Source organism: Apus apus, chromosome 2, assembly GCF_020740795.1.
Source record: "Apus apus isolate bApuApu2 chromosome 2, bApuApu2.pri.cur, whole genome shotgun sequence".
Classification (NCBI taxonomy): domain Eukaryota; kingdom Metazoa; phylum Chordata; class Aves; order Apodiformes; family Apodidae; genus Apus; species Apus apus.
In genome coordinates, this window is record NC_067283.1 from 33,037,094 (window position 1) to 33,063,418 (window position 26,325).

At 40.0% G+C, this 26,325-nt stretch overlaps 1 protein-coding gene across 1 annotated transcript; it reads left to right on the top strand.

Moving 5' to 3' along the window:
• The first annotated feature begins 1,040 nt into the window (after positions 1–1,040).
• On the top strand, positions 1,041–25,058 carry KLHL7 (kelch like family member 7). Its single transcript, XM_051609514.1, has 11 exons — positions 1,041–1,298; positions 5,672–5,774; positions 6,692–6,785; positions 7,934–8,058; positions 9,782–9,957; positions 11,788–11,962; positions 13,375–13,517; positions 18,646–18,886; positions 21,784–21,985; positions 22,276–22,373; positions 23,797–25,058. Exons 1-11 carry the CDS (start codon positions 1,179–1,181, stop codon positions 24,078–24,080), a joined length of 1,761 nt encoding a protein of 586 aa, XP_051465474.1. The 5' UTR covers positions 1,041–1,178; the 3' UTR covers positions 24,081–25,058.
• The last annotated feature ends 1,267 nt before the right edge of the window (positions 25,059–26,325 follow it).

Below are 26,325 nucleotides of genomic sequence, written 5' to 3' on the forward strand. Positions count from 1 at the left end.
ATGGCTGGCCCCTCATTGGAGCATGATCTGGATGTGGACATCACGTTAGGTGCCTGCCTGTGTCCTGTCCCTGGACGTCTCCTTTCACGCTATGACTAATGCTACAGGGCTATGCTCCTAGGCCAGGTGCCCCCGCGCACCCCAGGGACAGCGCGGTACGGAGGCAGGTGACACACCAGTGGCATCAGCGAATTCAGGGGCTCATGTGGTGTCCGTCAGCGTAACAGGAACCAGCGGTAAATTCTCTGCTAAAATGCAGCTCCCACGGGAAAGGAGGGTCAGGCCCCCGCTTCCAGCTCTCCTCACCACAGTTCTCAGCAGCTACGAGCCAGCCTTGGCCTCAGGAAGCTGAACGCTGGCTCAGCGGATGGAGCTCCCGCAACAGGGGAGTGCACAGTGCACGCAGGGGCCCAACACGGCCACTCTCCTGTGTCCCACACTGAGAGCAGGGATCTTATGGTTGCTTTCGACCTGGAATTAAAACTCTACAGGTAAATCCTCTACACTGAAACCTGAAATCGGCCAGATGTACATTCCATTTCCTCAATGTGTCACTAAGACAGCTGTACTGGGATGCGAGGTCACAGGCTACTACCGTGGCAAGAGAGACCCAGAGCTCTCATTTTTACTGTCACACAGTGGAATCTGGGAAGCCAAGCGACAGCTGGGCCACTGCGTTTATTTCAACAGCGAACAAATGTGTGAAGATCCTCAGGGCTTCCACCTAGGAAGCTATTCCTATAGGAACAGCGATTAGCTGGCAGGACCCCAGACCACCACGGCGCCCACCACCTCAAGGCGCCCTGGGAGGTGCACGGTACAACGACCAACACGGCTCCTTCCTTTCACTAACAACACCAGGCTCCCCCCCCCCGCACAGCCCCCCTCCCCCCCGCAACCCCGCACCGCCACGCCCCCGCGCGCGCGCGCGCCCAAGCCCCGCCCGTCTTTGTTCCTCCCGCCTGGGCGCCGCGCGCCGGCCGATGGCGTCAGCGCGCCTGGCTCCGCCCCTCGCGCGACGCGCGCTCCCGCGGCGCCCCGGGGTCGGCGGCAGCTGGGGCGGAGCCGGCCCCGCCCGCCCGGTCGGGAGCAGCGGCCGGGCCCGGTCGGGAGCAGCGGGCGGCCCCGCCGCGCATGTGCCCCGCCGGCCGTGCCCGCGGCGGTGAGGGCGGGGGAGCATGGCTGCCCCCGGGGCCGAGAAGAGCAGCAAGAAGAAGACCGAGAAGAAGCTCGCCGCCCGCGAGGAGGCGAAGCTGCTGGCGAGCTTCATGGGGGTGATGAACACCATGCGCAAGCAGGTACGGGGTGGCGGCGGTGGCTGCCTCCGGCCCGTCGCGGGGGCCCGGGGCGGGGGGGCCCGGGGTGGCCGCTGGTCGCCGGGCTCCGCCGCCCAGCGAGAGGCTTTCGAGGAGTCGAATGGGCGGGCGGCGGCCCGCAGCCCGAGCCCCGGCCCGCAGCCCGAGCCCCGGCCCGGGGAGGGTCTGCGTGGCTTTCCCGTCCCTCGAGTGCGTCTGCGTGGGAGGCTCGGGAGGACGCACGTCCGGAGCGGCCGGGCCCCTCCGCGGGGCGCCGGGCACGGCAGAAGTGCCCCCGGAGCGCTGCCCGCAGCCAGGCTGCTGCTGTCGCGAGTCTTCCCTTGGAACGGCGTTGCTGTCGGTGCCGAAGGCAGAAGACCTGGTGGATCTGCTTCCTCGGCTGGTAGCTTCTTCTGTGTGGTAGCTCTGTGCTGCAGCTGGGAGGGGAGTTGAGCTGCGACCGGCTGCTGAGCTTCCCCAGCCCTTTTCAAAGCCTCGGAGGAGGAGAAAGATGGTGATGCTGAACTTAAATCAGGAACTCTGAGCCAGTTAACCGGGTACCCGTGAGCAGTGTCGGTGTGGTGGAGCTGCAGTGGGAAGAGGGGGATGACTGGAAGCATGGTTTGGTTTCACAGGTGGTGTTTCTTGTGCTTCCTGCTGAATGCGTGTGGCTATCTCGCCAAGAAGCCGGTGGCAGTATAGGGGTCTGGAGGCCACATCTTTACAAATTCTGACCTTCTTGGCACATGAGATTCCTAGATCAATAGTCTAATGATTATTAAAGTGAGTCTTCTGTTTACTAATAGAATAGGAGTGGTAAACAAATAATAACTATACAAGTGGATTTTAGTTGAGCTTTCCAAACTGAAAGAAATGCTTTTTTTTTTTAAAAAAAAAAAAAGCTCAGACTTCTGGTGCAAGAGCAGAAGGATGATCTTTGTAACTCCTTACACATGAAGAAATCTTTCTTGGAGGAGGAGCTGGCTTGATTGTGGTACTATGGTTGGTTTACAAACAATGATGTCGAATGTGGAGCCAGAATTAAAGCTAATTTTGAAGCCACCTGTTTGAGAACAGTTTGGGGGCTTCGTACTTGGCGCGGTTATGTGTTGTGTTTTCTAGGGTTTAGCTGCTTGTCACCCAGTATGAGTCTTGCCAAGGGTCTGGTTCAGCTTGTAATGATGTGTTTATCAGCAGTCTGGGTCCTGGCCTAGCAAGTCCTATCACATTGTTGATTCTGTTGGTCTCCAGCACTTCAGCCCTGTTCTTTTCACTGATACGTGTTGTTTGCATAAACCATTTCATGAAACTAAGCTCCTATGTACGACAAATAAATTGGTTTCAGTCATTTTCAGTAGAGGAGTTGAGACTTAAAGCCCCCAGTCAACCTTTTTGATGCAGATTTTGTTTCTGTTCTTAATGGCTAAACATACTCCTAGCTGAAGCTCAGTTCGTAACTCAGCTTACCACTGGTTAGCTCATACCTCTGTTACCCTTGACAAGGGGATTTCAGATGCTGCTATGCTTTATAAGCAGATAGAGGAAATACTGCCCACTTTTAGATACATGTACAGTCACTAGCACAGGGAAATCACAGTGCTTTACAGTGTCACTACTCTGATATGTGGCACCATGTTCCTTGTAAGTAGCTCATCTTTCAGTAGAGCAGAGTGCCAGCTTTATCTAGCTATGAGTTACTCCAAACAGGGAGAGAGAGGATCAGGATTAAGTGCTGTGAAATCTGTGTGTACTTCCAATTCAAATTTCAAAATCTGTTATGCCCTGGGAGGTGCAACTCCGAATTTTGACTGCTGTCAGAGGTTCCTGGAAACTTGTAATCTGACCTCAGGTGGTGGCTTTGCATATCCCACCCAGTGCTGACTGCTCCGGAAATCCTTGCATACTTCATGACACTCCTAATTCTTTTAGGAGTTGTTTGTAAGAGGAGGTTAACTGTTATGGGGGGAGCAGGGAGAGGTAGGAAAATGAGCCAGTTGGAAAGTACATCTAATTTTAAAGAGGCTGGTTTTTGTGTGAGCTGGGATCTAGAGGCAGTCTTCATGAGTATGAGAGTTTAGACTAAACTATGGACATGCCTGCACTTAGTATTGGTAAGATGTTGGGGGCAGGTATGTTTAATGCATGGAGGACTTCTTGCTCATCTTCAAGGTGAGAAAGTCTACATCTTGGTGGATTGTAGAGCTCTTTGGCAGCATGTGCATAAATTCTTTCTTGCAACCTTGCAGCTGAGTGCAGATCAGCTGAGTGAAGTAATTGAGAATGAAGCTGGGACAGAGTTGCAAGGTGTTGCTGAACCTGTTCAGTGGAAGATGCCTAATGCAAGTTCATGCTCAGGTGTGTCCTTTGGTTGATGTAACCTCAGTCATCTGTTGCCTCATTGAGGTGACTCAGTAACACCAAGGGGCCTTCTGGAAAGAAGTGCAGAAATCCTCAGAAGAGCATTAGCTGAAATGGAGCAGAAACACCCAGAAACATCCCAGGAAAGAAATTAAAATGATCTGGTTTGGTTGATCAGCATTTCTTCAGGCACCCAGAGAGGCCTTAAAATATCCAAGGTGCTTCAGATGCTGAGCTGAGGCACTAAATGTATCTTAGTTGTACAGTCTGGAGTTCAAGCAACAGTTGCGACTCTTAGCAAAACTTGGCCACAAAATTTTGTGGTATCTTGTACTGCTAGTTCCTGATGCTTTTTTTGAACCAGTTGTGCTAGGAATTTCAGTTTTAAAGAATTTCCTCTGAAACTTCTATCAAATGGTCTCCCTCTTTGTTGTTTCAATCCTAAGTGGTTTAAAACTACAGATCTTCTAAGGAAGCTTTATGTCAGTCTCCATCTTTTAATTAAAACAATAAACTAAAACAAGTTTATTTGAAGGAGCTGCATGTATGGATTATCAGCCTTCTTAGGCGTGCCCTAGATAATACTGTCCGTATGTGGGAAACATTCTCACACTGTTTGAAACAAGTATGTGCTTCCCACAGTAGAAGTGCTCTTTTCTGGGGTTAGTATTGGGATGGGTGTGGGTAGGTGTTTCTGCAAGTACTTCCTTTAAGTTATGGTAGTAGCTGGATATTAATACCTGTTTTTAGGAAGCAGTGTTGGTCAGTTTTTCTCAATAAAGAGGATGTTATAGTTGACTGTAGTATGGTGTGCATTTATTTCGGTCAATATGTTCTTAGGATACCATTTGAGAATCTATTCAAATTACGTGCTTATACCCCAGTCTCTTGCTCTCATCTCGGGTCTCCTGACAGCTTTTATAAGTTCTGTCACTTTATTTTCTTCTGCTGTATGACACTTCACATGTAGGGAAGAAACTGACTGTTTACATATAAATAGCAAACAAATGAAAAATTATTTTTTTGTCTGCAAATTAGTTAGTTGCTTATCAGGTGTTACCAGTCAAACTGTTCCATAGAATTGGTATTTTTGGGATACATTACCTGAAAAATGCTCCACTGAATGCTTTGAACTTGTTTATCACTTTTCATTCCAGTTGCACAATGTGTGAGCTGACGCAGGCAGGACACGGGAACAACCATAAAACCACAGATGAAATGCAAAGGGCAAATTTATACCCACTGCCTCATGAATTTGGGGATCCCTGAAACAGCCCCCAGGGCAGAGGCACACAAGTAGGAATGCAGGCTCGGTCCTTGCTTGAGAGAGTGAGATTTTGAACCTGCTGCTGTCACCTGTATGAGGATTTTTTGCAGGCATAGTTTTCTACTGTGCTTTGGTCTTCCTTGCAGCAGGGGAGGAATCTCAAGGATGTTTGATAGGGTGCCTCTGAGTCTTACTGCAGGCCTGTTATCTAAAGGCAGATGTCCCACTTGTCAAACACACAAGGCTAAACAACAATTAGTAGTATGATATATGTCTTTCTGGACACCCCAGGTGCAGATCTCATGAGCATGTTTACAATCCTTCTTGCCAAACTTTCATTATATTCCAACAGGCAATATGATGGCAGTCTTCGGATACGAGGTTCCTGTGAGGGTTTTTGGAAAACGGCTGAGTGGAGGAGAGAGCCACTGATGGATGAAAAGGGTGTCATGTAAATGCAGCCCCTGCTAGATGCTGCAGAGCCTACACTATTGGGGGCTGATGTAAATGCCAAGGGCAAAACTTTAATCAAATTTCATATGTTAAGAGTAAACTGAACTTTGTTAGTTCTCTAGGTTACTGAGCTTAACTTTGACTTTCAGAAAGTATTTTTATTACATAATACTCTTGAATTGTGTGGATTAAGAAGAACAATGAATAATGAATAAGCTGTTTTTAAAGAAACATTGTTGAGAAATTTTTCAAAAAATGCTCATCTTTGTGGGTTTTTGTTTTTTTTCCTTTGATTTAGAAAACTCTGTGTGATGTCATTCTTATGGTTCAAGAAAGAAAGATCCCAGCTCACCGTGTTGTGCTTGCATCTGCCAGTCATTTTTTTAACTTGATGTTTACTAGTAAGTCTTTTCAAAATTGATGGATTCTAAGCTTTTGTGATGATATCCTGTTAGACTTAAGCTGTTTTCTTTATGAAAGTGATTAATTTCGGGGATAACTCATTTTGTGTCTTCCTTCCACTCATCTCTGTTCACCGTTCCCTTCAGTTGCCTTTTAATCCTATTTTTGCTCAAGTCTAGTGCTACATCATATGTAGCTCTCTTACAAGTTGGGGCCCATAAACTGTATTAGAGTCAGTCTCCCTCCCTTAACCTGAAAATTGGGAGTTTTTGCTCTTACGACGGAATTTGTCTGCCCCATTGCTTTCCACCATTAGGCATATATAAAAAGGGCTTTCAGAAGCATAAATGTTCTTGCATTTTTACTCTATTTACAGATTCAACTATGTAGTATCTATCTTTTCTTATGCTTTACCCATGAGTTGTAAAATTACAGTGCTATAAAACACATCAAAGTCAAGTAGAAGTGAAATAACCATGCCTTCTAATGGTCAGCTTGTAACTGTCTGTGGGCAAACATAGTGCTGTGTCTGGATGTGGGGAGTTCTGAGCTGTCTCTATTGTTACCAGCTTGAGTGTGGAAATAGCTTTTGACAGTGCAGCATGGGCTTCCTGGTTTTGGTAATGCTAACTTGACAGTCTGCACTCCAGTCAACAGCATCTGTGACCTTTTCTGTTTAATGCAGTTTATAATAGTTTACATAAGAAAAGCATGTGCACACACTGGCTATCTTGTTTGTCCCACTGCGTCCTATCTTTCCTGATTTGCGTTAATAATCCTGGGAAAACTGTAATCAGCTGCATGCAGCTTTTAGAAAGTTCCCACTTGATATAATCACTTTATTTTCTACTCTTTGCAAGATGTACAATAACTGTAGTGGCTTATTGACGTTGTTTGTCTTTTGATCTTTTTGCAGCAAATATGCTTGAATCAAAATCCTTTGAAGTGGAGCTAAAAGATGCAGAACCTGACATTATTGAACAGCTTGTGGAGTTTGCTTATACGGCAAGGTAGTTTTGTTATTTAAAGCTGATGCTTTTTCCAGGAAACCTGCCAGTTATAAATGATAAAATCTTAATGCTTTTGTGTTTAATCGGTTTTGTTACCATTGCAATTCGCTACTTTGTTTAGAGCCTGATGTGACTACGCCTTCTATATCATCTTTTCCTTTTTATTTAGCTGCTAGGAAGCCCTGCAGACTAAAGAGTGGTAGTTGTCTCCAGAAAGTAATTTGAAGCACTTCAAGCTTTTGACTTCACTGTTGGAGTCAAATGATATTTCCATTGTTCTGAAATTCAGGCTGTTACTGATACCAGCAGGATTTCTCTGTATGGCCATGGTAGCACAGAACCATTTCCAGGAGTTACATCTTAATCTCAGGACAGGCAGGGTGAATAACTGTTCTTTGAACAGCATTTCCCTCCTGTCTCAGGTTGTCCATGTGCTTGTTTTGGTGTGTTTTTTTACAGGCTGCATGTGTAGATGACTAGGATTGCAAACAGTACTGCTTAATTAGCTCTCAAGGTGGATGGATGGCAGGCCTTTCATCTTTGTATTAATGGGATTAACTCTCCTTAGGAAGGCTTTCCTCTCTTGAGAGGAATCTTGTATACCCCATCAGTGGTGAGAGACAGTGTCAGCACCCCAGCCATATGGTTGCCTCCCCTGGAGCCCAAGCTGGTGTCTGTGGGCTCTGTGACCTTCTGTTGAAGCACTGCCAAGCTGGCTGTTCTGCTTGTGCGCTTGGGGCAAATCAGCCAAAGCAGCTTTGACAGTGAGTTTAGACAGACTTTGCTGATGCCTGTTTGGGAATAGGAGACTGTCAGGAAAAAGGTTCTGTTCATTTTCTGTTTTATGAAAGTGGCCAATGACGCCAGTCAAAGCAATGGTGCGGTACTGCACGGCACTTCTGTTAAAGGCTTGTTCTTCAGAATCCAGGTCTGCTTACTCTTTGCCCTTCCTCTGTAGAGAAAATGAAAGCAGTTTGGAAAGATCATTGAGGGAGGTATTGTTTTTAGGCTGTGTGTGAAAGATTATTGGGCAAACAGCAGGGAAATAATTCTGATGTTTACACAAATTGGTGTAAATTGTGGGGTTTTTTTACTAAAACAAGGTGGGTAATTTTAATGATGCTAATTTTACACCTTCTGTTTTGCAGAATCTCAGTGAACAGCAATAATGTCCAGTCGTTACTAGATGCAGCAAACCAGTATCAAATTGAACCTGTGAAAAAAATGTGTGTGGATTTTTTAAAGGAACAAGTTGATGCTTCCAATTGTCTTGGTAAGAGAAATGCAGACTTAAAATTGCTTTTTTATTATTATTATTATTTTGCTGTTTCTGAAAAAGATACTGTTGTCTAAAAGAGAGTAGTATTTGGCTAAATCCAAGCATGTAAAAATTCTTTTGCTCTGTATTTGAGTTGTTGTCCTTTGCCATAGACAAAACCACTTGGCAGTTGTCTTGCTGTTATCAGGGGCCTCTAAGGGTGCTAAATCATCTGAGCTTGACAACACCCTGGGGGCTCTTATTTGTTAGAGTACTTCAGCTGTTCAGTAAGGTGGGGATTTCAGTTAGTTGTTACTGTGCTTGGAGACAGAGAGAGTTGTAATTTCTGCAAAACTAGCATATCTTGTAAAAGTATGAACAAAATAGTTATAGGTTACTTTTGGTTTTAGTTGCTCTTTATTTTGACTGAAATCCATTAATATCCTCTGGGCAGGTTTGATATTTCGTATGTTCTGGAGCCCTAATGTAAACTCAGTGTTACAGAAACAGTAAACAAGTAGAACTAAATGAGTTTTCATTCATAAGATGTAGTGCACTTTATTTAATCGGAGATTAAAGATAAACTTATTGTCATTTGTCATGACAGCTTTGTCATGACAATTCTCCTAGTAACATCTCAGTCATGGTATAGATGTTTATACCAATAGAAATGTTTTGCAGAGTATGTCAATTACAGCTGACACTTTGATGCAGTGTATCTGTGGCTCTGAAACAACTGCTGGAATAAAGACATTACTTCATAGGGAAAATGTCACTTATACTTTGAGGCATATTCCCTTCTCTGTGTTGTTAACTAGAAAATTAATTATGATCTCTAACACTTGCATACTTTTTTGCTAGTTTACAGCAAAAATGGAGATAAAGATTAAATAGGTTTTACCTCAAGGCATGTTGAAATGTGTTCTGTGCAGACTGATGGGGAGGTCCACAGTTCATTTGAGAAGTGTATTTGGAAGAAACCATGTCTTATTTAGAATCTCTTGAAATTTTTTCAAGCGGCCGTGCACTCAGATTTTTATCTTTCTAGTTAGCATTTTACTCCTTAAAGCAGCTCAGGCTAGTTGCAGCCCATGGGTTGATGAGTTGCTTCTATACCACTTGCCATCTTCTTCACAGGAGGAAGACTTAGAATGATGAGCAAAACTTGCTGCTGAGAAACTGTGCTTATCTGGTTTCTCATGGGAAGGTTGGAAATGGTGCTTCTCAGTACCAGTTGCTATTTGTACCTTTTTGCCAACTTTCTGCCCTTGCAGCAGCATCAACTTGACTTTCTTGTGCTCATCTGCAGCCAACTGTGTTACCTGTATAGAAAAGTCCCAGTTCACTGTGACTCTTGAAGGGAATTTGGGTTGGTTGGTTGGTGACTGCTGCATGAGCAGCTCAGGGGAGGTCATAAAACTTGGATCCAGTTTCTCAAGTTCTGGTTAGATTTCGTTATTGGCTCAGACCTGGTTACAGTGCTGTTATCTGCTTCTTAATGGGGAAAGAAATGGTGAGGAAATAGTGTTGGAGAGACAGTGAATACAGCAAGTGCTGCAGGTCTGACTCTCCCATTAGTTTGGTAGGGAGAGGGATCAACAGCTTCTGCTTATCATAGTTTGTCTTGAGTTGCAGATGAGTTATGACAGCATGTGTTTTAAAGAAAAAAAAGCATGGTAATAAATGTTAAGCTGGGGTTGCAAGTATTACTGAAATTACAGTGCTTTTATTCTAATAGGTATAAGTGTGTTAGCAGAATGCCTAGACTGTCCAGAACTGAAAGCCACTGCAGATGACTTTATTCATCAGCATTTCACTGAAGTTTACAAGACAGATGAGTTTCTCCAGCTTGATGTTAAGCGCGTGACACATCTTTTGAACCAAGACACGTTGACAGTGCGGGCAGAAGACCAGGTGAGATCCCTGTTTCATACCAGCTAAGACTACTGAATTTCACTTGATAAAAGAAATCTTACCTTTCTAGCTGTGCTGTTCTGGGGCTCGAGCTAGGTAATTGAAGTTCACCTGGGTATGTCATCATGAGTTGATTCATACCTTTTGAAGTGCAACAAAGGAATCAGATAGTCAAGATGGCATGTGTATCCAGTTAGATAGAAATTAATGTTTTCCTGACTTTGAAATTTCATAGAATTAATGCATTTTCTTCTACGTATCTCTAGCAGTGAAAGGCTTAAATGAAAATAAAAATTACTAAGAACGGGATAATATCAGGTAACTAGAATACAGTAGGTGGTTAGTTATAAGTATAAATGGGTTATCACAGTTCAACATTCTTGCTATGTATTGAGTAAAGTTAAGGTCATAGGGTAACATTCTCAAAGTGGATTTTTTTTTTTTAAGTGTCTGGGAGTGGTGTTTAACTTGCAGCCAAATTACATTCTTGAGGTTTTGTTGGTAAGGTAGGATGACATGCTTTAACTTGGCAGCAGTGTTAGAAATTTTATGTAGGCAGCATGGCATCATTAAAATTCCCTTAGGAAAGTGGCAGTGTGCAGTATGAAACTGCAGAAGTTTGCTAGTGATACTAAATGAATCTTCTCAGGAGTACTTCTAGAAAGATGATGTTAGAATATAACTTTTGTATTGGTGTTTTTTGTATTTGTATTTTGTATTAGGTTAAAAAAGGAAGGTAGCTAGCTAGCCTATTTTTCCTGTATGCAAGTAATGTTTCTGTTGATGAAGGGATACAGGTTCTTGTTGCAGTCATTCTGTTGAATTTCCTTAGCTGATGGAATTGAGCCTTAAACATTTTTTTTATTTCCTCACTCTCCCTTGCTCCCTGGTCACTTTGCAGAATTATAGGTGGGGTGGTTTAGCAGTCCTTCTGAATAACTCTTAATTCTTCTATTAAATGTCTTTCCACATTATCTGTCAGTCACTTACCACTAATTGTTGTGATCAGTTACAGCTATAGGAGTAGCTGTGCTATCCCCTGTAACTTAGTGCTTACTCTGAAGTGACAGCAAAGTAGATAGATAAGCTTACTATGTCTGAGAGCAGCATGGAAGTATCTTAGTACATAGGAAATACTGGATTTTGGTTTCATTGCTTCCTGACCCAGAGGACAGTCTGCCCCCTAAGAAACCCATTATCTTTTCCTGTGAAGAGGAGGCAGAGGAGTGTCTATGAATGGTCATTTCACAGCAGTCTGCAGCTAAAAAGTTTCACTTAAATGGTTCCACAAGACACAGCAATAGCAGTATATTTTGATACCCAACACTATGATTTGGTAGCAAAAGCAGCTTGTCAGCTTGGGAATCTATCTCACAGAGAAGCTATTTCAACATTTCTGGTAAAGTATTATGTGTGTTTGTAATATGAAACTCAAAGCATATTAGTCTTAACATGATAGAGGGGTTACCCACATGAATTGTGGATTCACGCTTCCCACTTGGAGGCAAAAAAAAAAAAGAACAAATAGCAAAGTAGTGCGTTTTTAGTAGTTGGGTTTTATTCTGTGGTTATGCATTTGTTTTTTTTCATGTCCAAGCATTGTCTTTATATTGCCTCTTTTGTTGTTTGCTTGGTTGTTGTGTGGGTTGTTGTTTTGGGTTTGTTTGGCTTTTTTGGAAGATGGTGATGGATCCTCAAATACTAAACTTAGTATAGTATAAGTTAACCTCCAATAGGCAAAATATTCAATTTGGAGCATTAACGTTCTGTTATTTTTATTACTGCATGGTGAGGAAACTTATCCTTTTCTTCCCTTCTGTCTTCTTTAAGGTTTATGATGCAGCAGTCAGATGGCTGAAGTATGATGAGCCAAATCGCCAGCCGTACATGGTTGATATTCTTGCTAAAGTCAGATTTCCTCTTATATCAAAGAACTTCTTAAGTAAAACAGTTCAGGCTGAACCGCTTATTCAGGATAACCCAGAATGCCTTAAAATGGTGATCAGTAAGTTGACCTCTAATTGAAATCTTTAACGTTCTGTTTAATTTTTAAAATGCTGTGGAATTTTTGAGAATTGTTTGCTTTAAATGTTCTGACTGTCTTTTGAAATTGAATTCATCTGACTTTGGTCCTTCTAGGATGCTGCAGTTAGTTGAGTTGGATTAGCAGATTATCATGTAAATAAAACCTATTTTATGTAACAGTGTGACTTTCATTTCTTTTCTGCTAGCAAGTGACATGAACTCCATGATGAGTTACGGAATGGAGATTTTGTCAATGAGTCTTTAGGGTAATTGGAAGTCTTAGTGTCCCTTTGGGAGAGGCTATCAACTTCAGTGTTGTTCATATTCATGTGTGACTTAATAAAAGAAGTATTTGGTAAAAATCTGGAATATTACAGACCTTCCCTAGGTTAATTAGAATGTTAAGCATATGTTGCACTATTTTAATCTTTAATATATACTAACTGTTGAGCCTACAGGCATTCGCATTCTCAACGTGCAAATGAGCTGAGAAACAGGCTCCTTGTTTGTTTTAGAAACTGAAATTTTATCATTTCAGAAACAAAAGCAAAGATGTTGATAAATATTATGAAGGGCAATATTTTCATTTTGGTTATGGTTATCTAGTTGGCTTCATTTTAGTATAGATCTAAAAAATAGAATGCAACTGTTTTCCTTCAGTCAATGAGCAAGAATCAGATTAACCTGTATGTTGGTAAGTGTTTTCTGACCATCAACATCAGTCATATTTCTTGTGTGACATGGAGTTGGGGGTGTTGTTTGCCTGGTTTTAGGAGTTTGTAATGTTGTTAATATTTTTGGCATTCTTTGGAATGTTTAAAAAAATGTTTATATTCTTATACCAGCAGTAACTAATATTTTGCATTATCAAGCAAAGAACAATAGTGAGGAGTTTTCATGAAATATGGTAAGATAGAGATGCCTTCCTTATTAATCAGAAATTGGAGGGTGAGGAGGCAGGTGTGATTTGACTCCTCATTGCATTCAGGTCCTTTCTTTTAATAGTATTGTCCTCTTTAGGCTCCCAGTTTTGCTGATCCCTTTTTTGGGGTTTGCCTCCTTCTGCCTGTTCCAATGCAACATACTTAGTTGCTTGTTAGTATTGGCTAAATGAGCTAATCAATAAATTCATGTATAACATGAGTCCATATCCATGTCCTGTTTTTACACAGAGCAGGCAATTTGAAATAGGGTGTAAATCTGGATGTATGCTCCCCTCCTTAGGTGCTGTCATGTGTTCTTCCCTTTTAAATCAAAGCTGTGTAGGTGTAATGTAGAAACTTGGTTTCCCCCTTTTTCCACTCTTCCCTCTCCCTCTGTCCCTGACTCTGAAACATCCTTTTCAGTGTACGAGCTGCACTGGATCTGCAACAGTTGTTGCCTTCCTTCCAGGTGGAATGCGATACCATCTGCTTTCCCCAGAAGACAGAGAAGAGTTAGTGGAAGGTACAAGGCCGAGAAGAAAAAAACATGATTATCGCATTGCTTTGTTTGGAGGCTCACAGCCCCAGTCCTGCAGATACTTTAATCCAAAGGTAATCGTTACCTCAGAATGCATTAAGATTCACTGTTTGTAGTCTTACGTATTTTATTTGCTGACACAATTTCATGATACACAAAACAGTATTAGGAAGGATGTATTCCTTGCCTCTTCGGTTTGGAAGGATATGGTTAATTAGGTATTTTCAAATCTGTGTACCTAGATGTAATACTTAATTTTTAATAGTGTGTGTTCATTGGCAATATTAGATATGGAACTCTGATAAATCCATCTGAGTTGGGAGTTGATTGGTATGTGCATCCCACAACTGGAAATAAATAAAAGGTCACAGAAACATCAAGCAATCGGTTAGGAATATCTGAAAGTCTGTATTGCATGTGCATGCATGCATGTGTTCAGAGAATAACTCGATTTATTTTTAGCACAAGTTAACTTTTGGCTTGTACATTAGTGTAGAACCCAGTTTTAGAGTGGTTTCTCAGTGCATTTATTTTAAGCGTGCAACCATTTCTAAATCCCAGTGGTTCACAATTTTGTTTGTTCTTAAGAGCCTGTAAGGAGAATTGGGAGCCACACATTCTGTAAGTGGAAAAGAGCGAGTTTCTACAACAAAAAACTTCAGTGTTGGCCAATTTAAAGCAAGCAAGCACTGCTTGAAATCTGTTTTCATATTTCCTAAATATAATCAAGCCACAGGTATGGTGTATGTTTCAGCTATGCAGGCTAGATGGTTTAGAAGCATTAGCTGTATGCAAAAGGACTATCCATACTCTGTGTTACCAGGCAAGCACATGCAGTAATACAGTAAAACTGCTAAGTAAACATCAGGGCTCTCCAAGTTATGAGATCACGTACATGTAATATTTTGTTGCAGAAACTGTTGTTTTTCTAACGCAGCATATTAAATGCTTGTTATCATTTCAAACATTTTTGTGTGTTATCTGTGTCAACTTTATAGTCAATGTGAGCCCTGTCAAATCTAATTCAGGATGAATGAGCCCTTGGCATGTGTTTTGAACTCATCATTCACATTCCCTTGTGTAAGATAAAATTGAAGCCAACGTCTTTGAGCACCACTCAAGTCTGGATAAAACCCTGCCAGCTATGCTGACTTATTTTGAAAGACTATTAAGTGTCTTTTTAGTGGGAATTCCAAATTCCTAAATAATAGCCCCCTTTTTCCTTTGTACACATACCCAAGTAAGAAAACAGTACTCCAGCTTGCGGGCAAGGAGGTATAGAGAACAAAGCAGCCAATTCTTCCCTTTCGAAGGTCTGAGTTGGGGAAGCCTTTGATCAGGGCATTCATCCTTTTCAATTACTTGGTTTTGGCATTTTAACAAGTTGTAGTTTACCCAATATGATCTGACCTTTCTTTTATTAGAAGGAAATCAGATCAACATTTCTTTCTCTTAACCTCCAGTCACTTATGTTGGAACAAAGCTGATTTTAGGCAGGATGAAAACTAGCTTTGAAACTTACTGTCCCAGTCATTAATTGACAATGGTGTTACCAGCATAGCATGTATGTGGTCTCTTTACCAACCTGATAGGTTAAATTCTGCAAGAGCCTAGTGCTAATGGGGGTCAGAATTCAGAAGGTGGAGGTTGTTGCTTCATTGTTCTTTATAAACTAATGTAAATCTTGCCAGTTGTATCCATGTATTGTATGAAAACCTAATCTTGTTTAAAAAAAATACAGCACCTTGGTGCATGCTGAATGGGAGCGACAGGCAAAAAGTTACACCTAAAAGGGAAAGTATGTACGTAGTTAGGTGGTCTTCAGCCAGATGTAAAATACAATATTAGAGATCTGTTTTGTGGACAAAAAGTCCATCAGGCGTAAGAGAAAATAGATCATGTTTTGTCATGGACGATTTGCCCAGGTACAACAGCAAAAATGAATTGAGTTTGGAAGAAATTTTCCAGAACTGCCTCTTAATCAAGCTTTATGGCCTTGCATGTGGAATAATGAGGGGAGAGGTGAGTTGGGTGGACAGGCAGGGAAGAAGGAAAAAAATGAGAAATTGTAGATCTTGATTCTAACAAGCATGTCGTCCTTGAATGTTTTCCTAGTGCTTATATTCTTTCTTGGGTATTCTTAGCTAGCCTGTCATGTCTAGTTGAATAGCTTTTACTTCCTTTCCAACTCTAAGCTATTTAAATGTCCTTTTCTGGATGTTTTGCTTGCGACTTTGATCTTTAATTAACTGTGACAGTAGTTTCCTAAGTGCAACAAATCAAGGATCCAGAACCCCTGTTGAATTAGTATGGTGTGCATGCAAAGTAAGTGGGGGGTGTAAGGCTCCAATGCTGTGAAAACTCTTATCATATTTAACTCACTTTAATTAGTCTCATTGAAAGATGACAGAAGTAGGACAGAGCAGAGAATTAAGGTTGTGCATGTACTTCTGCAAGGTTAGGACCTACCTTGGGAAAGAATGGAAATTTTGTTTGTTGTCTGTTGAACTGATTGAGTAGTGACCTAGTCCTTCACTTTTTTAGTTCAATAATTGAATTGAATTCTTACGTCAGATAAAGAAACAGTTCAAAACAAAGGTTGTGCTTCTCCTAAAAGTATTTTATAAGTTGAGTGATAAAAATTTCAGTAATTCTAACACTACAAAAATAGAGCAAAAGTTTTTAGTTTTTGACTGATTGCTTTGCATGCAAGATTAGTCTACAATGTTGATCTTTGATTTCCTTGTTGTCATAAAGGGCTCTTTACATAAGAATGGTTTCGATATTGTGTGTTATTTATTGAGATTGTTAACGGTATTACTCTTAAGTCTGTATTTGTTGTCTTTGTTGCACTGTAACTGGTATTTTTATTGATGCATGTACTTCATCAAGAGAGTAAAATGATGCAATGGGACAGATGCAGACGAGCATAAAACATATGGAGCAATCTGGCACTATTTAGAGTAGAGATGTTTGTTTTCAGGATTAGAAATCTTAGGTGTGCTATTAATGGTGTCAGGAAGCATTTTCTTGTTGAATTTTTCACAGAATGTTGAAAAAAGCTTCCCCCCCAAGTTGTGAATAAAATATTTGTTGTTTTATGAATTCTTAATTTAAAAATATGCATGACATCGTGGGATTTTAAAGCAACAGTATGCTTATTCTTTTGAAGTTCCTGTCTCTTGTGACCAGAAATGGCTGGAAGTCTTAACTTCTTAACAGAGCAAAATCCAGCAATGGCAAGTAACAGATGGCCTGGCATTGCTATTTCTTGATGGTTAAGGGAACCAGTGTACCTTTTATGAGGAGGTAGAGATGTACTCAATAAGCTATTGGTGGGGAGAATGTCCAAATTAGGCATGCCTGCTGATTTCCCTGACAAATTTGGAAGAGGCATTATTAACTGAAAATGAGGGAAAAGCCTCAAAAAAATGCTTTTTCACAAACCTAGAAGTTGAGATAGTTTTAATAGATGTTTAAGTATATGAAAGAGAAAAAAAAGTTTTCAAAACCTATTAAAATACAAACATACAGCTTCTGCCTCTGGTGTCCTGCATCACAGTTCGTTGAAAACCAAGATCAGCAGGGAAAGTGTCACCATATACCTATCTTGTTCTTTCTTTCCTTACTCAGCCCTCCAAAAATGAGGCTTGTCACTGCCCAGGGCTGCATGGATCTTGACCTTAGCATAAAGCAAGTTTTCTGCATAATTCTTAAATGCATAAAATGCATAATTTGAAGTAAATTCTATATGGTGTAGACTAATGCTGAAGAGAATTACAAGAGAATTACTTAAAATGCTTCCTGCTGAAAGAGGAGGATACTGCTGAGTATGCTCAGGTGATGGGAGAACCCGTGGCTTTCCTTTAATAAAAGTGTGGCTGAAATGGTAGCGAAAGTGGGTCAGATCACAGCCCTTTAGAACAGCAAAGGAAAAACAGGATTTTTTTTTGCAAAAGTGCCAGAAGTTTGAGCTAGAAAATATGTTGATCTTGCACAATGCGCTAAGACATTTTCTTAAGATTTATGCAGCTATTTATTTTGCCATGCTGTAGTATGGCTTTCCTTTCTAGGATGCCCGAGGACCTGTATGTCACCATAAAGGGCCACATGCACCTGCCAGCTCTTCTTGATATGGGGGATGCTACAAGAAAAGATTGTAAGATGTTTTGGACTGTAACATGCTCTGCCTCTCTTTCTTTGAACCCCCATGTAGGAGTCGCTGTTCTTCCTCATTGACCAAGGTGTTTGAAGTATGTCCTTGCTAAGAAAATGTAATGATGTAACGTCTCTTGTGAACCATTACAATGAAGGTCATTCCGCAGATTTAGCTAGACCATCCTGAGGTGACACAGATAACGGTTAAGATTCCATACTTTCCTGTTCAGTATAGGATACAAGCTATGCTCATGGAATATGTGAGATGCTATTACTCAAAGTGTTTCTTGTGCTGTATGCTATCCTGGTCTGCCATCAGTTGCTGAGTTTGGTGTTTTTAAGGCTTTGGGTGGCATTGCTGCCCATATTTGATACCTGCTGGTTTTGCCAATCCATGCAAAATCAGTTTTTAGGCAACATGCCTGCCAGTATTTGTGATGGAGCATTATTCTTTCTCATGCTATCAACTGTGGATAGCTGTAGATCGTTTGTGTTTTGTAAATTCTGTAAATAATCACTTAGTTGTCATGGTAATAAAGTATGTATCGGAGTTTTTTAACTGAGTTGCTTGTCAATTTGGATATTATCTTCTCCTTTTTCCATTGCCTTTGGTACATTCTGTATTTTATTTTTGAAAGAATCTGTTGTTATATGTAAGATGTCTTTTTCCATTCCTATAAAAGAAAATGAAATCCTACTTTATTGATCACATGCATTGTTTCTGCCATGATAGCAACAGGAGGTCAATTTTGTTGGGGAAAAAAAAATGTTTTTCAGGAAGCTGTACTGGGTGCACACAGGGAATGAGGAAATAGAAATTGATAATGTCATGGTTCATTGCAGCTAACTATGTCTGTGTCTAAGAGAATTTTTCAAGAGTACGCCTGAGGAATATTCTTCAATAAACAGTGTTCATGTTTGTTTTGAAAAGGAACTTTAAAACTGACCGTATCTAAATCTCTATGAAAAGCTCTGTTTGAAAAACACTCGCTGTGCAGGTAAGTGTTATAATCTATTAGACATTACTTGTTCTTTGTAATGCAGGATTACAGCTGGACAGACATCCGATGTCCCTTTGAAAAGCGCAGGGATGCAGCTTGTGTCTTCTGGGACAACGTAGTTTATATTTTGGGTGGTTCCCAGCTCTTCCCTATAAAGCGAATGGACTGCTACAATGTGGTGAAGGATAGCTGGTATTCCAAGCTAGGACCTCCAACACCTCGAGATAGCCTTGCAGCCTGTGCTGCTGAGGGCAAAATTTATACATCTGGTGGTTCAGAAGTGGGTAAGACACTAAAAATCTTTAAAACAAACAAACAAAAAAAAGTACAAACAAAATACCTGGAATTTTTTCTGGTTTTTGCATGACTGTTGAAAAGAAACTGCACGTTGCCATGTTAGTTTAATGAGTTTATTTTCTGATATTTAGGATTGAATCCTCCCCACAATCCAACAATCTATTTCTGTGGTGTTTTTAATATGGTTTCACTGATTGAAATTATTAGTATTTACATCAACTAGAGCATAAAGTACTCTGTAACTCCTAAGAGTTAACTAGGGACAAGCAATTATATTTTAGGAATCCCACTCCATTCTTAGATTACTTCTATAAATCTGCAGCATTCAGTATGGTTTAAAATTTGTGCCATTAGGCCAGATAACTGCATTTTGACAAGGGCATTCCTTGTGTATGTTGGGCCTAATTAGGGTTTTTTAAAGGGAAAAAAAATGGTGAAAAAAAATCTTTTGCAACTACTGCTTTGGGTAGTAAGATTATACCTGACCCTGCAGAGGAATTTGTCCCAATTTTTCTGTCAAATGACAGAAATTTGTTAATTTGCTACTCTGCTGGTTTACTTCAGCAAATGGAGAAATATTACTTTCTTTAGATGTTACTACTCCACAGAGTAAAAAAAGTTAAGAACTTGGGGCTTTTTTCCTCTGCCTGAGAAACCTAGTGGGTGACTTAGGCTATGTGTTGTAGCAACATTTTAAAAATATTTTTTCGAAATCCAGTACATCGATCAGCAAACCCAAAGCTGGAATTTAGGTATGCTATAGCCATATGTAGCTGTATGTAAAAATATAGAGCTCTGTTGTTTGGGTTGGTTTTGTGTTGTTTGTTTGGGTTTTTTTTTGAGGACGTAGTGGGGAAACAACAACAAAAAACCCCAAACGACCCAAAAACCCCAATCCCTAGAGCCTAGGAGAAACTTCTTAATAGATCCCCTTGTGCTCTGCCTTGTTGCGGAGGTGCTTAACATTTTCACAAGTCACTTGACGTTACCTGAATGTCACAACTTCCCGTTATCTGACCTCTTAAAATAGGTGAGGAGGTCTAAGGGAGCAGCAGATTAGACACTTCCTGGCTGCCACCTAGTGTGATAAACGTGAAACGGCACCTCTCCTTTTAGTTGAAATAGGCTTAAAGAAGGCTGCACAGGGAAACTGGGAACACTACAAAATCTCCTGAGTCTTCCTAGTTTCCCACTTGTCAGTTCATGAGGGAGCATGGCACAAACGTTGATTACAGAGTTTACTTTTAAATACGGTATAATTAGTTAATACAACTAATGGAAATTTAGGAGTTTTCTTTTAAATCTACCCTCATATTACTGCACAGCTGCACTCTGCTTTCTATAAATTTTACTCAAGACAATCATAAAAGCTAAAAATTACCAATGGAGTTTATTTTGCCTGTACTTTTTTTTTCTTCGGAATCCAGTGAATTCTGCTTGTTTGGAAATGTCTGTATATCCTGAATCTAGTGTTTTCTAATTTGGAGCAGGCAATTATGCAAAACCATTAATCAGAGAAAGTGCTGCAGTGTGTTTAGCTGTAAAGAAATCTAAAAATTGTATGCTTTTTGCATGGGTTGAAGAGTTTAGGAAACAAATGACTGTGCCAGCCTATTAGAGAAAACAAGGCTTTTTTCCCCCTTTTTGAGTGGATGGGAGTACTGTTTTATTTGCAGTAGCTAGCAGTCTGAAAGCTAAACACACTGAATTCTTGCAATGTATTGAACATTATACTGACAGCATACTGAGAACTGAGGCTTCTCCCTCTTTAAAAAAAATACATTAAAAACAGTTCTGCTGTATTTCCCATAGATGATCACTTCTACAGCTTCAGAGTAATAAGGACTTACATCAAGTATTTGTATTTGCATCAAGGAAAAAATATATCCTACTTTATACAGTTATTTTGAGAATTATGTGGTAGGGGTAACCAAATGCATGGTTTGTAGAATTTTACTGTTATATTTTGGGTCTAGAAACATAGCAGGGTTCAAATGCCAGCTAGTAGTGAGTGCTGCTAGTGTGACGTGCTTAATTTTTAAAAGGAGAAAGGAAACAGAGCCACAAAGAAAAGGCACCTTTAACTGTTGTAGATAAATATATTTATTAAAAGGGGAGAGGATTCTGGTTCTCTTCTGAAAAGTTGTATCCAGCCTTCCCTGCTTTGGCTACAGTTCAGCTAGTTACCTGAGCACAAGCCTTCAACCTGCTGTCTGTCTTCATTAGAAAAATTGCTTTTGATTTCAGTAATGGGTTTATTGGCCCTTGAGGGAGGAGTACACAGACCTTGCACTTCCAGAAAATCTGTATCTGCCAGACCCCAGGAAGAAAGCAAAATGAATGAGGGGTAGCCATCTTACGGTTGCTAATAATTCAGGAGTATGTTATAACAATCAAGCTACCTAATTCCAATGGCAAAAAGGATTCTGTGAGTTGGGCAAGTCACATTGCTTAGAGAATAGAGGCTTATGTGAATCTCTACTAAGTTTGCCAAGCTGTTTTCATCTTCACTTGCGAAAGGGAAATACCTTTCCAAGTAGTGAGAGTAGCATGAGATGATCACAACAGGTTTAGTGATTTATGTACATCTCTATTCAGTGTTTACTCTGCCATCCCTGCCCCTCCCCAGAAAGAATAATCCTCATCATCTTTGTTTTCAAATACAAATAACGATTTTATAAATTTACTTGCATATTTTGGAATAAAAGAGTCAAAAGAATTCCCAAGTTTCAAGTTGATTAGTTCTGCTTTTGGAGGTAGGAAAGCAGCTTTCCCTTTTCAACTAACAAGAAAAGCACCAACTTGATAGTTACTGTTAGACTCTTCTCTGGAAAGACAACAATTAAAATTAATGCCCCATTGGTGGGTTTCTCTTTTTTTAAAGGAAATTCAGCCCTGTATTTATTTGAATGCTACGACACAAGAACAGAAAGCTGGCACACCAAGCCCAGCATGCTGACTCAGCGATGCAGCCATGGAATGGTAGAAGCAAATGGTCTCATTTACGTTTGTGGAGGAAGCTTAGGAAACAATGTTTCTGGAAGGGTCCTAAATTCCTGTGAAGTTTATGATCCGGCCACCGAAACGTAAGTATGGTAGAAATTCTGGTTATTTTTGGTGACTTTCGGCTTTGCTCGCTCTGTAAATAACTGAAGTATAGATAAATAGGAAGAATTGTATGTGGTAAGGAATTTTCGTAAGTTAAGCAGTAATAAATCAGTTATTTGTAGTTTTACTTAAAAGGCAATTTTTTTTAAGCAGCTTTCTTCTGTATTTAATTTTCCTAATGCTAAGTTTTATTTACATACTTAGTACTTATTTTCTAGGAACTAAATAGTGAATTTCCTGGGGTTTTTGTTTGTTTCTTTTTCCTCAGGTGGACTGAGCTCTGTCCAATGATTGAAGCCAGGAAGAATCATGGGCTGGTGTTTGTAAAGGACAAAATATTTGCTGTGGGTGGACAAAATGGCTTAGGTACTTCAATTCTTTTAATTTTCTAGCTGGTAACAAGAAGTTTAGTGGGGACCTCTGTTCAAGATATTTGCAAAGATATATGCAAAAATATTCTACTCTATTTGGCTGAAAAACTTTGAGCAGTGCCATAAAATATGTCCTGTTGCTGTCACATCATTGTTGCCTGCATTCCTTTCACCGTCCTACTTCACTGTCTCTTATTTTCCAAACTCTTTTACTAGTGACAGTACTGTAAAATTCAGATATGCATCCACACTGTAGCCCACTTCTGCAGTAGTTAATACAGCTAAACTAGTCATTTGAGAAATATATATATGTATATATATATATATTTTGGTTCTTCATTATGTATTTTGAGAGATTTTAGCATTCTTCTCAGGAAGGTAAAGGTATAGCCATTATTTTGGGAACTTCAGTCTAAAGACTTTAAGCTAGTCAACTATTCTAACGTGGCAAACAAGTGAGAATTCTTTTGACTACCCTAGTTTTGAAATGTGACCTACTGTCATAGGCTGGTCATTTTATGATCTGCCTCTCTACTTATCTTCAAAACTACCAGTTACAGTTTGTAAAATGTTAATGTATTTGCTGAATGCTCAGAAGCGTGTGCTATTGAACCAGTAAGTGAACTTACTATTTTGCTGTTCATATTCTGTAGCTTGACTGTTTAATTGTTCTTATTGTAATATAATTGGGGAGAGTTATGTCTGGGGTTAAATGTTTGTACTTCATAGTGTTATATAAAGGTTTCTTAATCTTTCAGATAGAGTAGTTAAGGACTAGAAGTGAAAACTCTGTGACTCATGTAACTATTGCAAATTAGGGATAATGGAATGTTTGTAGATACTGTAAAGCATTATTACTGGCCTGTTTCCTAAAGAGGCAAACCTTAGTTTAAAAAGCTACTTTTCTGTAGTAACTTTCTATTCACTTGACACTTTCCAAAGGGATTTGGGCTTTTAACTTCAATTATTCTTCATGAAGAGACATCCTCTATCAGTAAATAACCAATTTAAGAAAAGTTGTGACTTTAGAATAAAAAGCCATTACTATAAGGAAGTTGCAGGTGGATTCCTAATTTTTAATCACTAGTCAAAAATCCATAAGAATTTAATTGGTTTTAGTTCTTCTGTTCACAAAGTAATGTGTTGGTATCTCTAGAAGGCATATAATGTAAAATTTGTTATAACACATCTCCCTTTCAGTGTCATTTTTCTCTTCTTTGTTTTTGCATTTATAAAAGGGTAAACCACTAGTTTAAAAACCTGAGGCATTTTTTCATGTGTTTGGTGTTTTATTCTAGGATTTATGTTTTAATCTAAACCTTGAAAATAAACACAGAGTTTATTGAAGCATTTGTATGCTCTAATTCAGTCTGTACAGTATAGTGTAATAAGCAGTTATCTATCTCATTGCTTTGTAGGTGGCCTTGATAATGTAGAATATTACGATATCAAGATGAATGAATGGAAGATGGTGTCTCCAATGCCATGGAAAGGTGTAACAGTGAAGTGTGCTGCTGTGGGATCTATAGTCTATGTCCTGGCTGGTTTTCAGGGTGTTGGTCGATTAGGGCACATTCTTGAATATAATACTGAAACAGACAAGTGGATAGCCAACTCCAAAGTCCGTGCTTTCCCAGTGACAAGTTGTTTAATTTGTGTTGTAGACACTTGTGGGGCAAATGAAGAAACTTTAGAGACCTGAAGACTTGTAGGAGATGTTGTCACATTCTTCAAGGACTTGGGGAAAGATGACTATTGGTGCTTTGCTTCCATGTTTTACTGAATCTTGTTAAACTGAGTAATATGAAAAACTGAGATGCAGTCTTTAGATTTGTATATACAGCATATCGTGTAATATGGATTTTTGTCATGCCCATTTTCTTGTCTGTTTTAAGAGATGGGGATGTGTTTTGAGAATTGACTTTCCTAGCTGAGATCATACAGCATCTTTAAAAGGACTCTGTGTGGTCTTGTCAAAAATAGACCAAATCCAATTATTTAGAAGAACTCAAAACATTTGATGAAGGTAGGGTTTCTGGTTAAATGAGACTTTACTGAGTTCAGTTACAGATTTTCTTCATGTAATAAAGGTGAGTAAATCCAGATTGAGTCATGAGAAATATGAGCAGTTGTTTTTCTCATCTGTACCTACTTGCAGAAATCTTTCTAGGATGAAGACTTTCCCCAGGAAAGACCAAGGACAGCATTGTAATAGATTCCCGTGGTGAATGGGAATAGGTTATACAGCTCTCTAGATTGATAGCTGCCCTCTACCAGTGACTTTATTCCATCATTTGCATGACTGCATATCAATTTTTGAAGTTAGGCCATATATATAGATTAGAGAAACACTTTGCTAATAACATCTTTGGCATTTTGGGGAGCTTTCATAGAAAGATTTTCATTTTTTTTACTATGTTGAGGTAGGGAGATGGTGGGGGAAGTCTACAATAATTGTGCACTATAATTAGCAAGTTGGAAACCTGGGATTAATTTTCAATATATCTTACTAGGCATCAGACTGTACATACTGTGAATGCCAAATTGTTAGCAAAGATGGGAATAACAATGGGAAAGCTTAAGTCAATACAACAAATGTATTGATTTCCTTCTTGAGAATTACTGTTTTTTAAATGGCATAAACCAAGTAATTAAATACACTTTATAGAAGTCTGCTAAAGTTGCACATGGTTATTAATACCTGATTTAGAAGTGCATAATTCTGTAAATGCTTCCAGCCAATATGATAGTAAATTTCTTCCAGCACTTCAGCTTGTCCAGCTGTCAGTGTCAACACTGTGTACATCTTCCAACTTCTGGAAAACTGTACAAACGATGTATGTGCATCTGTCCTGATCCCATGCTAGTTTATCAATACTCTTCATCCTAATTTTATCACTTCTTCTCTAACTTGCTAATTTTTTCAGATCTGTTTCTATGAGACTATTGAGTTAACTTAAAAAGTGGTGCTTGCCTACCTATACCTTGTGCATCGCTGGTTGTGTGGATTTTTAGTGTGTTTTACTTCAGAAGATTCTCCAAGTTCTCATGTATAAATTCCAGTTTTCAAAGTCAGTGCTTCTTTGCAGACTTTCTTCTGGTTTTCTTTCTCATCCTAACAGCTCTTCATGCATGGAAACTAGTAGATGCACTCACGGGTTTAATGGTCATTCCTGCAACTCAGTCCTTTATTCACTGCTGAGTGCTATAAAATACTAATTTTTTGTTCACCCCTTGCCTTTTCTGTTTTCCGAGCCATGAAACAAATGTATTGCAAGTGTCTGCAATCCTTAATTCTAACAGACTAAAAACTGGAGTGAACTGTGCACTACTTAGGTTTTACAGGCTGTTTGATCTTTTCTGATTTTAAAATTGTGAAGCACCTTTTTCCAACTTTATTTTCAAGGGATTAATAATTCTTTTTAAACTACTGAAAAACTTGTACGTACAAAGAAGGACTTGTGAGAAGTAGTATGTCATGGAACACGTGCACTGGCCATCTTCTCCAAGTGGCTGTCCTGGTGGCAGGGCTGGTACAGTCCTCCTCAAACCTGTCTACACTTAAGGGCTCAAGCTTTCTGCAAAGTGGCAATGCTCATGGTTATCTACTTCTGGTAGGTTTTTTTTCCTTGATGCCTTGGCTTGAGCCCCAGCCCATAGGCTGAGACTTCTGTTTAGATCCACTTGACAATAGCTGGGAAGGCAATACTCCTCTTTCCCAGTCCTGCTGCATATCATTGATCTCTGCTGATAGTTTGCAGTGTGATAGTCTGCTGTCAGACATGCTCAAGAGTTGAGTTCCATTCATGGTCATTACTCTCTCAGAAGGAGCTTAGCTGTGATATCCACCTGGGGGAGAGAGCCTTGTCTTCTCCACTTGCCAGAGTGGATGTGACAACCCAGACAGAGCTCCCATGAAAACATGCAGCCATCCATGTCTGCAGGAA

What these genes read in the sequence shown, in the direction of transcription:
- KLHL7 (XM_051609514.1), top strand. Translation starts at nt 1,179, where the DNA reads ATGGCTGCCCCCGGGGCCGAGAAGAGCAGCAAGAAGAAGACCGAGAAG. An exon ending in GCAGATACTTTAATCCAAAG is followed by an intron (nt 13,518 to 18,645) that starts GTAATCGTTACC and finishes TTTGTAATGCAG; the next exon opens with GATTACAGCTGGACAGACAT. An exon ending in GGGTGGACAAAATGGCTTAG is followed by an intron (nt 22,374 to 23,796) that starts GTACTTCAATTC and finishes ATTGCTTTGTAG; the next exon opens with GTGGCCTTGATAATGTAGAA.